Source organism: Ustilago hordei, assembly GCF_900519145.1.
Source record: "Ustilago hordei strain Uho2 genome assembly, contig: UHO2_contig_01, whole genome shotgun sequence".
Classification (NCBI taxonomy): Eukaryota; Fungi; Basidiomycota; class Ustilaginomycetes; order Ustilaginales; family Ustilaginaceae; genus Ustilago; species Ustilago hordei.
The window spans coordinates 1,998,028-2,013,265 of NW_024545270.1; the positions used below are offsets into that span (position 1 = coordinate 1,998,028).

At 47.5% G+C, this 15,238-nt stretch overlaps 1 protein-coding gene across 1 annotated transcript; it reads left to right on the top strand.

Moving 5' to 3' along the window:
• Positions 1 to 647: 647 nt before the first annotated feature.
• UHO2_00539 (uncharacterized protein) lies at positions 648 to 1,508 on the top strand (the record flags this gene model as incomplete). Its single annotated transcript, XM_041557159.1, has 2 exons — positions 648 to 964; positions 1,073 to 1,508. The coding sequence occupies 2 exons, from the start codon at positions 648 to 650 to the stop codon at positions 1,506 to 1,508; spliced, it is 753 nt and encodes a 250-aa protein (XP_041413093.1).
• Positions 1,509 to 15,238: the final 13,730 nt, after the last annotated feature.

The window sequence follows — 15,238 nt, forward strand, 5'->3', positions numbered from 1 at the left end:
TGCCCCTCATAGAGGAGCAGCTGTTCTTGCTTCGGAAGGTGAAGATCTACACCAAGTTAGATCTGCAAGCAGCATATAACCTCATCCACATCAAGGAGGGGGATGAATGGAAGACAGTGTTTGGCACCCAATTGGGACTCTACAAGTACCTAGTGATGCCATTCGGCCTGGTGAATGTGCTGGCACATTTCCAATCATTCATCAACAACATCTTCTGAGACATCATTGGAGTGTATGTAGTGGTATACCTGGATGACTTCCTGATCTTCAGAGACACTGAGGAAGAACATGTGCAGCATGTCACACAGGTCCTTCTCTGGCTAAGGATCAATTGACTGTTTGCCAAGTTGTCCAAGTGTGAGTTCCACACCACCACAGTTGAATTCTTAGGGTACATTATCAAGCCCACCAGGGTAGAGATGGACCCAGAGAAGGTGTGAACCATCAAGGAATGGCCAATGCTGGAATCCATCCATGACATCCAGAGGTTCTTAGGCTTTGCCAACTTCTACCAGCATTTCATAGCTCACTTCACCCAAATTGCCAAGCTGCTAACCTCACTGGTGAAACTGATGGAACACTTCAAGAAGTTTGAGTTGCCAGAAGATGCTCAACAGGCCTTCCACAAGCTCATACAGGTGTTCACAATGGCTGGAGTGCTAAGGCATTTCAACTACCATCTCCCTATGAGGTTAGAAACAGATGCAAGTGACTTTGCCATTGTGGGAGTCCTCAAACAGGAACATGAGAAATGTTGGCATCCTGTAGCCTTCTATTCTAGAAAGATGTTGTTGGCAGAGAAGAACTATGAGAACCATGACAAGGAGCTCCTGGCAGTAGTAGCATGCCTCACCCAGTGGCGACACATGCTCGCAGGACTACCTAGTCAATTGGCTATTCTCACAGACCATGAGGCACTCAAGTACTTCAAGTGGCAGTGCCACATCACTGGACAACAAGCAAGGTGGGCAGTATTGTTGGTGGATTTCGACTTCATGCTGCAATACCAACCAGGAGACAAGGGGGACAAACCCAACACACTCACCAGATGAGTTGATATGCAACCAGTTAGTGAAGAACAAGAGCACAATGTGCAGCAACTGCTGCCTACCCAGGTATTCAAGGGGGTGGAAAATGAAATCAGTAAAAGAAGTGGGATACAGCAAAACCCAGCAGAAAATGTAGTAGCAGGTGCAATACTACAGATTTCAGCAGAATCAGTCCCAACAGCATGCTCAGGCAACAATTCTGCATTAGTGGCTCCCATGCTCACAATGGAGTCCATAGCAATGCAGGAGCTCAAGGAGTTGACCAAGATCTTTCAGCCCTTGGACACCAAGCTGCAGGAGATACATGTGAAGAAGCCATTTGAGATCAAAGACAGCTTGTGGCACAGTGGCAGAAGATTGGTTATCCCAAAGGTAACCATGCCAGGAAGAACCAACAACCATCATTTGCAAAGTGCCAAAGAAGTAGATGGACAATCTCTCTCCATTGAACATCTATGATTCATGGTAATGTCTCAATGTCATGATGGCATCACAGCTGGACATGTGGGATGGGATGCCACCATCAAGGTGGCACAATGGCACTACTGGTGGCCAAACATGACAGCTTGGATTGCTGACTATGTGGCAAGCTGCCCCATGTGTGCCCAATACAAAGCCCCTTGGCATTGTCCATATGGCCTGCTCCAACTGTTCGCCACACCAGACAGACCATGGGGCTCTGTCTCACTGGACTTCATTGAGGGACTGCCAACATCAAAGGGGTATGATTCCATATTGGTCATAGTCGACAGACTGACCAAGTATGCTATCTTGGCCCCAACTCATAAGACAGTTGTCACAGGGTCAGCGGATCAGTGTATGAAGTGTGCGCCAAATTGATCTACAGCAATCATCAGGAATCGACAATCTAATCAGGTTGGTAGCACATATGGCTTGTGAGATCAACTGAGTTCTGGGATCCTGATTAATCTCACAAGGATCGATTGGAATCAGCCTGATTGGCATGTCTCAGCAAGTCAGCCATCACAAGCAAGCATCAGGAGATTCAGGAAGGAGGATACTGGCAATAGAAGGAGAAGCATATGGAGATAACCACATGTAGGAGTGGGGACCAAGCTCAGCATCATGTGGATGGTTACCACTCAAGGGGTACATGCATACAGCCACAGGGGACCAAGCACAGGGGCAACCACATGATCAAGGGGGCTTGGCAACAGGACTTGACAGGTGGTTAAGGGATTCACAAGATAAGGTTGAGGAGGTAGTTGCCAGTGAAGAGAGAAGGAGCTGTGTCAAGCAGACCAGGGATTGTCTACAAGGAGGAGGAGCTGTGTTGATGGGGTCAACACACATCACCAGGCAAAGAAGAGTATGGAGGCAAAGGGGCAGTATTGCACAAACCAATACACTGTGCGAGCAGTAGAGGCACAGCATCAAAGGGAGTGACACCAGCAGAAGAGAGAGTGTCAAGAGGAGGCAAAGGCCTCTCAGGAGGAGTAGGAGAGGTGTTGCAGGCAACACCAAGCGAATGCATAAATACTCTCATTCTACTATAGCATACAAGTGGATCCTCATCCACTCTACTCTATACTTTACATACTCTTTACTTGACTCATAGTTACATATCATTGCAATAGCAGAGCTTTACAACAACACCTCATACATGTGTGTTGTATCACCATTAGGTGTCAACTGTAGGTGGTGTTACCCAACACCTGCAGTCCAGTCCCTTACTGTAGGCAGTGTTTGCTTGACATCTGCAGTCCAGTCAGTTATTGTAGGTGGTGTCCAACACCTGCAGTCCAGTAACTCCCATCCTCTGTAGGCAATAAGCATATCGCAGTCCAGATGATGCTAGAGAGCATTAGCAACAGTACTATGAACACTTGTACTGTAAGGAGAGTATACTACTCTCCCTCCAAAGAATAAATGGACATGCTGTGCAACCTCTGAATGGAGTGTTCAAGGCAGTCAGCTGAGACCTACCAGTACAAAGCCATCTGGTTACATTTAGTTGAAACATCCTGAGTAGATCTTACTCAATTGTCCTCACTGATACCAATTGGAGACACCCAATCTGGTTTCAGGCGCGCGACCGCTTACAACAGTCACTGCGAGGCAGACTGCTGTGTTGGTCTGGGGACATGTGGTCAAACAGTTCAGATTCCCTGATCATATGGTCTCAGACCGGGGAAGACAGTTCATCTCAAACACATGGAAGGAGTTTGCTGAGAGCATGGGTGCTAAACACTCCCTCAGCACAGCAGACCTTGGTGTCATCATAACTGAAGCATTGATATTGATCATGCTGAGCTACCCCTGAATGGAGTGTCCACAGAGGTCAGCCAAAACCTACGATAGTATATACAATGAATGCCACCTGCTGTCATTGTGCAACTTGATAGTCACTGAGCAATGAGCTCATCAAGACCAATACCGAGACAATAGCTGTCACACAGTTTGATAGTCACCGAGTATCTCGACAGACCGACCTGGGTTTCAGGCGCGAGACCCCTGACATGCGTTTGTCTCGACACGAGTGTCCAGTGTGTCTTGTCATGGGACCAGATGCACAGGAAGCAGGAAGAACCGAAGTCATATGAGGAGAAGCACAGGAATCGGAGGATCAGGCAAAACGAGGGTTTACAACAGAATGTCAGAGGTCACACACCTGAAACCCAGAATCTGTAGTAGAAAGACAACTACTACTGATCCTATCGAGATCTGTGGTAAAAAGCCCTTTATTATTATTCTTGCTGAAATCTGTTGTAGAAGCCTTCTATGACTTTTTTCACTCAAATATGTGGTAGCTTGAAGGTTATTGCAGGTTTCGACTGACCACTGTGGACACTCCATCCAGAGGTAGCTCAGCACAATCAAAGCTCAATAGTTACTTTGTCTGAGGTGGCACCAAGGTCTGATGCTAATGTGGTTGCTTTGACATGAGTGTCCAGTGTGTTGATTGAATGAGAGGTGATCCCCAGACTGCAGTGGATGACTGCCTTTGGTTTGAGATTGAGAGAGCCAGACCACAGTATGAAACCGCCTTTGGTGTTGATTGATATCTGGACTGTAGTATGACCTGCCTTTGGATGGCATCAAGAAGCTGTGATACAACACATGCACTATGATAGAAGCAATGCTCTGCAATTGCTACTGTTGATGAAACTACTAATTATACTTATGTGAAGTTATAGCTAGTAAGGTAAAGAGTAGAGTGGATGAGGATCCACTCGTTTGCTATGGTGAAGTATTAGTAGTATTTATGTGTTTTAGAGGTGCTGCCTGTGGCACCGCTTCTACTCCTCTGGAGGAGTGTTCCTGTCCTCCTCATACCCCTCCTTTCCTTGGGCTGTGTGTTGACTCTTCTTGACACTGCCCATCCTCCTCATGGTTCCCATGCTGGTCCCTTGGTCCGGCTACCTTCCTCTCTCAATCCATGGCCAGAGAGGCCACACCTCTTCAAGGAGGAAGGCTGTGGTGAGGTCGACACCATGGTGTCAAGATATATATAGGCTCCCTCCATCATATTGAATGAGTGGATTGGGCATCCACTCTATTCTTAACTAACTATACTCTAACTGTAACATATAGTTGTTCTGTCACATAGTTGCAACCACAGGCCATTGCTACTAATCTGAGCAGGTGTGTTGTATCACCCCTCACTGACATCATCTGTAGGCAGTAGTTACTGCAGTCCAGATATTGATCTCACCAAAGGTAGTACTCATACTGCAGTCTGGGCTTCCCTCATCAACTCACTGTCTGGTTGTCAACACCTCAAGCACTTGTGTCAAGCCAATGTTAACACCTCATACCCTAAGGTGTCCTGCAGCTGACAGGAGCTAGATTGTGCCACACTACCACTGAACTGAGTGTTCAAGGCAGTTAGCCAAAACTTGTTGGGTAAACAACCCTCCAAGCAGTCTCAGTGAAAGTGGCCGACAGGTGCACACTCAAGAGGGCTCACTAGGGGGTTTTAGTTTTTTTTTTTTTTTTTCGGAAACTCATGTTTTTTTTTTTGAGTTTTCACTTGTGTCGAATATTCATTACTTACATAAGCTCTGCTGTTTTGGAAAATACTCTAATTTTTGAAAACACTGCTTCAGCTGGACAGTTGCAGCAGAGTTTTCAGAATTGGACCTGAGTCTTCACTCACATGATGTTGCATGTGATCTACTTGTGCAAATGCCTCCACTTTTCCTGCACAGCTTGTTTTGCATGAACCCATGGTGTCAATAATGACTGTATATACTTTGACTCTGTGATGAGAGTGTCAAAGATGGTGGAGCTACAAGGTGGTTTGGATTCCAGAACTGCTTCATGTTCTGGCTGACACTGCCCTAACTCTTGGTCTAAAAACACAGCTTACATTTGGGGGCATCAATTTTCTGGCCTTTTTACACTATTGGAAGACTCTAGTTTTTGAGGGCAAAAAAAAACTGAAACCCCCTACTGAAGCTGGTTGAAATCAATCGATCCAGTAGATTTCGGGTTCCAGGCATGCGACCGCTGACACCAGACTGTGTGTTTTGGGTTGTTCTCGGTGAGTTCACCTGAGTAAGCCCTATTTGGTTTGTTTCAATTGAGAGTAACCAGATGATTGAGTTCTGGTAGGTTTTGGCTGACCACCTTGAACACTCTGTTCAGAGGCTATGCAGCACATCCATAACATGTTGGTTGGAGAATGGTATAAAATATGACTCTCTGATACAGCACAAGTGTTTGTAGTGCTGCTGTTTGATGCTCTTGTCATCACCTGGACTGCAAAAAGGTTTATTGCCTACAGATGACAGGAGGTACTGGACTGCAGGTGTTAGACACCACCTTCAGTAATTGAACTGGACTGCAGGTGTTGAGTAACACCGCCTACAGATTGATGTCTGATGTGTCACGGGATCGGGAATCGGGTAACCAATCCGAACATAGTGAGCAGCAAAACCACTACACCAGCTAGTCCCTTAGCTGGTGTACCCGATTCACACAACACTGAAGTATAAGCATTGCACTCCCCAATGCTCCGGACTCGGAGAACGGACATCTATTCATTCTGGTGACATGATGGTGATACAACACACATGTTGCGCCTCACTGAAGGTTGCATGCCCTGGCCTAGTTGGCAGTGCTGCTGGTGCTTCAACCTTGGTACCCCATGAGTTCTTCTTCTTCATGACCCTTCTGAATCTTGCTGATATTGACCCTTCTTTGCTTTTCCCAGTTGCTTTGCTTCTGCCTTCACCAATCTGTTTGGTGAGTTCAACAGGATCCCTTGCACCTGCACCCATTGCTACTTAGCTGGCTTGGGTCACTGCAAGCATATCATCCCTGCTCATCCAGGCATGGGGTATCCTGGTAACAGAGCTCCTAGCTTGCAGCCAGGGGGCTCACATCAGGCTGAGCAAGCTCACCTGACCATGGCTGATGGCAACAGTCCTGGTCTTGTTCGTTCCAAGGAATGGACAATTGACCCAGTCATGACTCAGGGCTGGGTGACCATGATGTGCATGGTGTGGCACCTTTGCCATCAGAAACTGGTAAGTTCAATCCTCTGGATGCTCCAGCTCTTTGTTGAGCATCATGACCAGTTATTTTCTGAGCACCAGCCTCATGAGTCTGTGACAGAGTCTGGTGGTCCTCCAGACCCCATCAACTCATGGGTGGAGCCCACAGTTGATGAGCAGTGGACCTGTGTGGCCCTTGCTGCTCCCTCTGTCCCTTCTGGCTATGTTGACATATAGTGACATAGCTGCAATTCAAACTGTAGTGCCCTGTGATCACTTTGAGCCTGTGTCCTGACCCTTGTGTGATCACTCCTGACCTTGTTCCTTTGGTCACTTCATTCTTGGTCTCTTGTGTGTGTGGTGGAAAAGCTGCCATTTCCTATTTTTGTTGTGAACTGTCATACTCCCCCTTCTACTGCTGATTCCTGTGTAACCTGTAGTAGTGTGTCTTCTCTCACAGATTTTGCTCAATTTGGTTCCAGCCCCCTTGGTACCAATTTGCTCTCCTTTCACTCTCCTTTGTGCCTTGTGTTTGTTAGCCCCAACTCCCCCCCAACACCTCATTCTCCTGGATGAGGTCAGGGCAGTTGAGGTTTGACACTGGTTCCCAAGAAGCAGCTTCTTCTGGGTACCCTTTCCACATCACCTTGTACTCAACCCTCTTGTTGCATGTGCACTTCCCAATGAGGGTCTCAACCTTGAATTCAAGCTCCTCATCCAGTAGGGGTGGTATGACTGGTTGTGTTGTTCTTTGTGGAAGTGAGCTTGTCCTTGCTGGTTCAAGCATAGACACATGAAACACATCATGCACCCTCAGGTTTGCTGGCAAGGTGATCTGATAAGCTCTGTGGCCCACTCATTCTTGGACCAGGTAGGTCCTGCAAACCTGGTGTTGAGTTTCAGCATGGGTTGCCTTGTCTTCCAGTTCTGGTGATTCATGTAAACCATATTGCCAACCTTGAACTTGATGTCCTTGTGCTTCCAATTGTATTGAGCCACTGTCTGATGTTGTGCCTCCCTGATCTGTTCCTGGAGGTACTTGTCAGGGGGTCTCGCGCCTGAAACCCAGGTTGGTCTGTCGAGATACTCAGTGACTATCAAACTGCGTGACAGCTATTGTCTCAGTATCTGTCTTGACGAGCTAGTCATTCAGTGACTATCAAGTTGCACAGTGACAGCAGGTGGCATTCATTGTATATACTATTGTAGGTTTTGGCTGACCTCTGTGGACACTCCATTCAGGGGTAGCTCGGCACAATCAATATCGATGCATAGGGTTATGATGACACCAAGGTCTGGTGTGAGTGTTGATGATGATGAGGTTGATGGTGTTGGTGATAAGGTTGATGGTGTTGGTGGTAAGGTTGGTGGCATCAACACAAGTGTCCAGTGTGTTGACTGATGCTTGAGGTGATCCCTGGACCGCAGTGGACTACTGCCTTTGGTTCTTTCTATATCCGGACTGCTAACCTACCATGGAGGGTTGGTCTCCTCATGGTTAGGTCCCCTGCTCTTGCTGCTTCAGGGGGTCTCCTTGGGGGTCAGTCCTGCTCCTGAGTCTTGAACTCCAGCTGGCCCATATCCCATTGTATGGTGGGTTTGAGTCTCCGTAGCTCGGTGAACCCCAGGATGAGGTCATAGTCAGCAGTGTCGGCCACTGAAGCTTCAATCACACCCAGATTGTGTGTACCAATAGATACCTGCATGCTCGCAGAACTATTGATGGAGAGTTGGTGTCCAGTGACACCATGGATCGATCTTGTTTTTATGGGTTTTGTGGGTATTTGGTACTTACTAATGAAAGAATCTGAGACTATGGACAAACCAGCACCAGTATCAGCTAGTATCTGAGCAGGATGGTCTTGAACCATTCCAGAGAGCTCCAGTACTGCTTTGCCTCCACTGGTAGAGAAACATACTTGACAATCTTGATATATACAGAGTGATGGCGAGGACGTTTGTAGAGCAATGCATGCCATCAGTGCATCACCCCACTGACGTTTCCCTTGTCATCGTCATCATTGTGCTCCTCCTCCTCATGATCAGGGTCCATGGGTTGCTGGTATGAGCTGAGGTCCATGGCCTCGGGGTCACCCATCTCAGTGCTGCCTGTGTGGCCATCTCCTGAGTCGGTGGCCTCCTCGAAGGGGTCTGCTGTGGTGACCATAACCTTTGGTCCCATGGGTTGAGAGCTAAGAGGGTCTATCCTCCTGCTGGGGCAGTCTCTGGCCCAATGGCCTATACCCTTGCATACATGACAGGTGTTGATACCTGTTGGAGCAGGGCTTCCTTGCTTCGAGGTTTGGGTGGGTTGACGAGGAAGGGGTCGGTTAGTTGGTCTGTTTAGGTTTTGTGTAGTTGCTTGTGTAGTTGCTTGTGCTGGTGATCGAGCTGGATAAGGTTGAGTGGGTTGCCATATGGGGATTGAACTTTGAATTGGCCGAGACCCAGTTCTTAGTGGAGGTGACATGGCATTTGGAAGTGAGTGTCTAGCCAAGGACTGCTGTAGTAACATCCTCTGTTGATCGATCTCCTCAACCTCTCGGTACCACTCCCATCTCTTCCCAGGTGGATTCCTCTTGAACTTCTCCTGTATGCTGCAAGTGAGACTTCCTCTGAAGAGATCAATCACTAGCTCGTTGTCATCTAGATTGACCTGTCCCTCCAAGTCTCTGAACCGCTCTACATGACGTGTGGCGGCACCAGGAGCATCACTTGTGAGTCTGAGAGCCAACAGCTTGTTGTATGCCTCCATCCTAGCATTGTGTGGGTTGAACTGCTCTGACAGTCGCTCTGTGAAGTAGTGCCAGTCATTGAACAACCTTCCTTCTCTAGCTCTATCAATACGGAGCTTGGAGGTCCACCACTCTCTTGCTGTCCCTTCTAGTTGAGCACCCATGTGGTTGATCATCCTAGTCTGCTCATACACCTGGTTGAACTTAAACCATGCTTCGGCTTCTAGAATGAAGATCTCCATATCTCAGGGATTGAACTTTGGAAAGGGGGTGGCAATGGGCTTTGACCAGTTAAGCTCTGCCATGATGCTAGAGTCCTCCTCTTGGTCCAGGGGGTAAGGGTCCATCCTGGTCCTGCTGTAGGGGTCCAGCTTAGTCTTGACATATCTTGGCCCTGTAGGTGAAGCATACTTCTTGTAGTTGACATTGTCCTGATCATCCAGGTTGATGAATGAGACTGATCATCTTGGTTGTGGGGCTGGAGTAGGAGTATGTGGGTCTCCTATCATAGACTCATCTCCTCCTCCTGCCTGGTCTTCTGAGTGAGAGAGGTCAATTGTCTCCTCTCTGCTCAGATGAGCTCATTGTAATCATTCCTCCCATTGTCCCTGCCTGGTAAGCTCTAGCTGTGCTTCCAATAGAGTGAGTAGTCTATCGAGCTTATTGTTGAGGTCTGGGTCCATCATGGTGATTGTGAGGAGCTGCTTGAACAATCCACTCTAATGTCAGGGGTCTCATGCCTGAAACCCAGGTCAGTCTGTTGAGATACTCGGCGACTATCAAACTGTGCGACAGCTATTGTCTCGGTATTGGTGACTATCAAGTTGCGCAGTGACAGCAGGTGGTGTTCGTTGTATATACTATTGTAGGTTTCGGCTGACCTCTGTGGACACTCCATTCAGGGGTAGCTCGGCACGATCAATATCAATGCTTCAGTTATGATGACACCAAGGTCTGGTGTGAGTGTTGATGATGATGAGGTTGATGGTGTTGGTGATAAGGTTGGTGGCATTGGTGGTAATTTGGTGGCATCAACACGAGTGTCCAGTGTGCTGACTAATGCTTGAAGTGATCCCTGGACTGCAGTGGACTACTGCCTTTGGTTCTATCTATATCCAGACTGCTGACCTGCTATGGGCTGCCTTCAGATGTCAGGTAGTGGTGATACAACACATGCACTACAATGAGGAGCAATCCTGATAGATTGCTACTATGCTGACTGAAACTAATGTATACTTATGCTGAAGTGATAACTAGTTATGGTGTGTGTAGAGTGGATGAGGATCCACTCAACCTTTGATGATGAGAAAGTATGGTTATATACCTCTTCACAGCATCGCCAGCGACGCTGCTCCTGCTCTCTCTCCAGAGAGTACCCTCTTCATCGAGTACTGTACAGGGGGGGCCCTCTAGTACCATGTCATGGGCCTGAATGCTCAAGAAGCAGGAGGGTCACTGGTTCATATGGAGGGAGCACAGCTATCAGAGATCTAGTCGATACCAGTAGAGAGCATGGTTGTAGTGCAGTCCCCATGGAGACCGTGGACTCCTATGGACTCACATGCAAAGGAGGACCAGGCCCATATGCGAGGAGGGCCAGGCACAGCCACGAAGAGGACCAAGCTCAAGGAGCATGCAGATGGTTACCACTCAGGGGCTCGAGAGACAAGAGTCAAAGGAACTGTCACTGGTCAAAGGAGAATGAGCAGTGTATAGAAAACCGGCAAGCAGGTCCTGAGGAGGAGGAGCAGTGTTGAAGGAGTCAACACCACTCAGGAGGCACAGGGGTGCCAAGCAAGCAGGATAGCAAGGAGGAGGACAGGAGTGGTGCTAGAGGGGCCCCCTGTACAGTACTCAATGAAGAAGGTACTCTCTGGAGAGAGAGAGCAGGAGCAGCATTGCTGGCGATGCTGTGAAGAGGTATATAAGCATACTTTCTCATCATCAAAGGTTGAGTGGATCCTCATCCACTCTACACACACCATAACTAGTTATCACTTCAGCATAAGTATATATTAGTTTGAGTCAGCATAGTAGCAATCTATCAGGATTGCTCCTCATAGTAGTGCATGTGTTGTATCACCACTACCTGATGTCCGAAGGTGGCCCATAGCAGGTCAGTGGTCCAGATATAGATAGAACTGAAGGCAGTAGTCCACTGTAGTCCAGGGATCACTTCAAGCATTAGTCAGCACACTGGACACTCGTGTTGATGCCACCAAATTACCACCAATGCCACCAACCTTATCACCAACACCATCAACCTCATCATCATCAACACTCACACCAGACCTTGGTGTCATCATAACCTACGTGAACTGTGCCGACATGACCACATGACCAAGGGGTATGGTCACAAGGTTCAACAAGTGACTAAAGGGGTTTCACAAGACAAGTCATGATGGAACTGTGCTGATGTGACCACATGACCAAGGGGTATGGTCATGAGGTTCAACAAGTGACTAAAGGGGTTTCACAAGATAAAGTCGAGAGGGAGCTGTGTTGAAAGGGGGCATCACACATCAGGCAGAAGGAGAGCATGAAGGCGAGAGGGCAGTGTTGCATAACCCTTATGCCATGCAAATGGTAGGAGCGCAGTATTGAAAAGATTGGTGCCAGCAGGACAAGACAGTGCCTAACAGGGGACAAAGGCCCCTCAAGAGGAGCAGGATAGGTGTTGAGGGAAAACACCAACCAGATGCATAAATACTCTCATTCTACCATAGCATACAAGTGGATCAGTATCCACTCTAACTTACTTACTTTATACTTTACTTATTACTTACTTGGTTACATATCATCGCAATAGCAGTGCTCTTGCAACGACTCTCAATGTGTGTGTTGTATCACTGTTAGTTGACAACTGTAGGTGGTGTTCTTCACACTAGCAGTCCAGTTCATTACTGTAGGCAGTGTTACTTGACACCAGTGGTCCAGTCGGTTATTGTAGGTGGTGATTCACACCAGCAGTCCAGTAACTCCCATCCTCTGTAGGCAATTGGCATATCGCAGTCCAGATGATGTCCAAGAGCATTATCAACAGTACTATGAACACTTGTACTGTAAGGGAGGGTGTATCACCCACTCACCAACAAACAACATTCATGCCATGCAACCTCTGAACAGAGTGTTCAAGGCGGTCAGTCGAGACTTACTAGGTGGCAACGCTTGGTTACGTTTAGGCGAAACATATCGAGTAGACCTTACTCAATCAACCTCAGTCTCTGGCGTGCGATCGCTTACAGGCAACCCCCTGCAGAATCTGGACCATGCTGATGCCCTGCTCCGTTCCCCTCGCAGCGACACATCCATCAACATATATGAAGACATCTCTGTGATCGAGCACACTCACATGGAATCACCCAACTGTCAGGACCTACTCAGCTACATGGCCTTTGCAGCAACATGCGTCGAGACACATGCATCCACAATCAGCAATCACCATCTCAACCATATGGTGTTTGCAACTACAGTAATGGATGGCACTGCACTTGTTGCCAGCAGTCAACAGATATGTAATGCAGATGGCATATTGTTGGAGCCTCTGTCACTCAGTGAAGCCAAAGCTCGGGATGACTGGAACAAATGGTATGAGGCAATGGTTACTGAAATGGCAAGCATGACTAAGATGGATGTCTTTGAACTTGCTGACATCCCAACAGATGACAAACTCATTGGAGTCTGCTGGGTGTTCAAGCTCAAGCTTGATGGGCAACAGCGAGCCACATGGTATAAGGCCTGCCTAGTCACACAGGGATATGCTCAACATCAAGGTTTGGACTACAACCAAACCTTTAGCCCTGTGGTCCACTTACAAGCCATTTACATGCTTCTCACCCTTGCCCACCAGTACAGTCTATATGTCATTCAGCTCGACATCAACACAGTGTTCTTAAATGGAAGAATTGACAAGGATGTATATGTTTGGATACCCCCATTGTTTGAAGCCAAAGTGACTGAGGGTAAGTGCTATAAACTCAAGAAAGCACTCTACAGTCTAAAACAAGCAGGGCACTTATGGCATACAGCACTTGACAAGCAGTTACAAGCCTTCGGCTTCCAGTGATGTCAAGCAGAACCATGCATTTATATGCAAGGCTCTGGTGACACAATGGTGCTTGTGGCAATATATGTTGATGACCTGCTTGTCATTGGAGCAACCACATCATGAGTTCAATCAGTGTGACAGCAACTTTTGCATGTATTTAGCATTACTGATCAAGGGAGTGTTTCACATATCATTGGATTAAGTGTACACTATGAGCATGAAAAATGCACCCTCTCCATTGACCAGAGTGGGTACATAGAAGGAGTCCTGGAAAAATTTGGAATGAGTGAGGCTTGGTTGGCTTCAACACCAGTGACTGAACCCATAAACTCCCTTAAGCCACAAGAGGGAGAAGTAGCAAGTGCAGAGGAAGTATGCCACTATGCCTCACTGGTAGGATCGCTGTTGTGGATAGCACAGGGCAGCAGGCCTGACATCACCTTCGCCATTGGCAGGTGTGCTTGGTTTGTTGCAAACCTGTCAGGAGAACACCTCACAGCTGCAAAATGTATCCTGAGATACCTCAAAGAAACTATACAGGTAAGTCTCTCAGCAACAGGTCCTGTCGGGGGACAGATACTCACTGGATGGGCTGACAGTGACTGGGCCGGTTCACGTGAGTGTAGGAGGTCAACATCCAGATATGTCTTCACCATCGACAGACTCGTATGTGTCATGGGCCTGGATGTGCAGAAAGCAGGAAGATCCAGCAAGTCATATGAAGGGAGTGTGGGAATCAAGGAATCGGGCAGATCATGGGACTTGCAGTAGAGTTCACCAAGATCTGCAGGAGGAACAGCTCTAGGGCAGATCCCAGCTAGATTGGCATGAGCCATAATGGTATCACAAATCCCACTGGAATCTGCAGTACACAAGATCATAGGACATATTCTGCTGAGATCAATGGCAAGGAGGATCACACAATAAACAGAGTAGTGGTGAGGATGGCTGGGGTCACCACCAGATGAAGCAGGGGCCTTACACAGCATTGAAGTGGTGCCAGCAAGTGGGCACTGATGACAGGGAGTAATGAGAAGGGGTGAGTCACCACCCAGATGAAGTGGGACTGACCCCTGATGGAGAGGAGGCAATGGGAGGCCCATCCATCCACAAGGGACAAGGAAGCAGTGCCAATGAGGAGCATTGCAAGGTGGATGGGGAGCATAAGGGGGATGAGGAGGAGGAGCAGTGTTGTGGGTGATGCTACATGAAAGGTATATAACCATGTCCCCTGCCACAGCAAGGGAGTGGATCGTCATCCACTCTACACCATACATAACTAGTTATCACTTTAGCATAAGTATACATTAGTTACAGTCAGCAAAGTCACAATCAAGTAGATTGCTTCCATTGCAGCATGTGTGTTGTATCACTGCTCACTGACATCTGAAGGCAGTTCATAGCAAACCAGCAGTCCAGATAAAGATAGAACCAAAGGCAGTCATCTGCTGCAGTCTGGGGATCACCTCAAGCATTCAGTTGACACACTGGACACTCATGTCAATGACATCAACTATCTCAATCACACCAGACCTTTGGTGTCTTGCATTACATTCAAGTTATTGATTGTGCCAAGCTACCTCTGGATGGAGTGTCCACAGTGGTTAGTCAAAACCTGCAATAGCAAAACCATTACTGCATTTTTGAGCAAGAAAAGTAATAGAGATGGCTCTACTACATATCTCAGCAAGAATTGTAATACCACAAGTATTGTTGCATATCTTGACAGGATTCATAATAGATGCGGTTCTATTACAGATATCAGGTTTCAGGCATGCGACCTCTGACAGTAAGCTCAGCTTCAATCAAGACATTCCAGTCTTGCATAGTGACTCTTCTGGTGCCTGTACCATTGCAAGCGATCCACAACATTTCAAGAGGATGAAACACATTGACATCACTCATTTCTTTTTGCAAGACAAGATCAAGAGTTGGTGACTCACA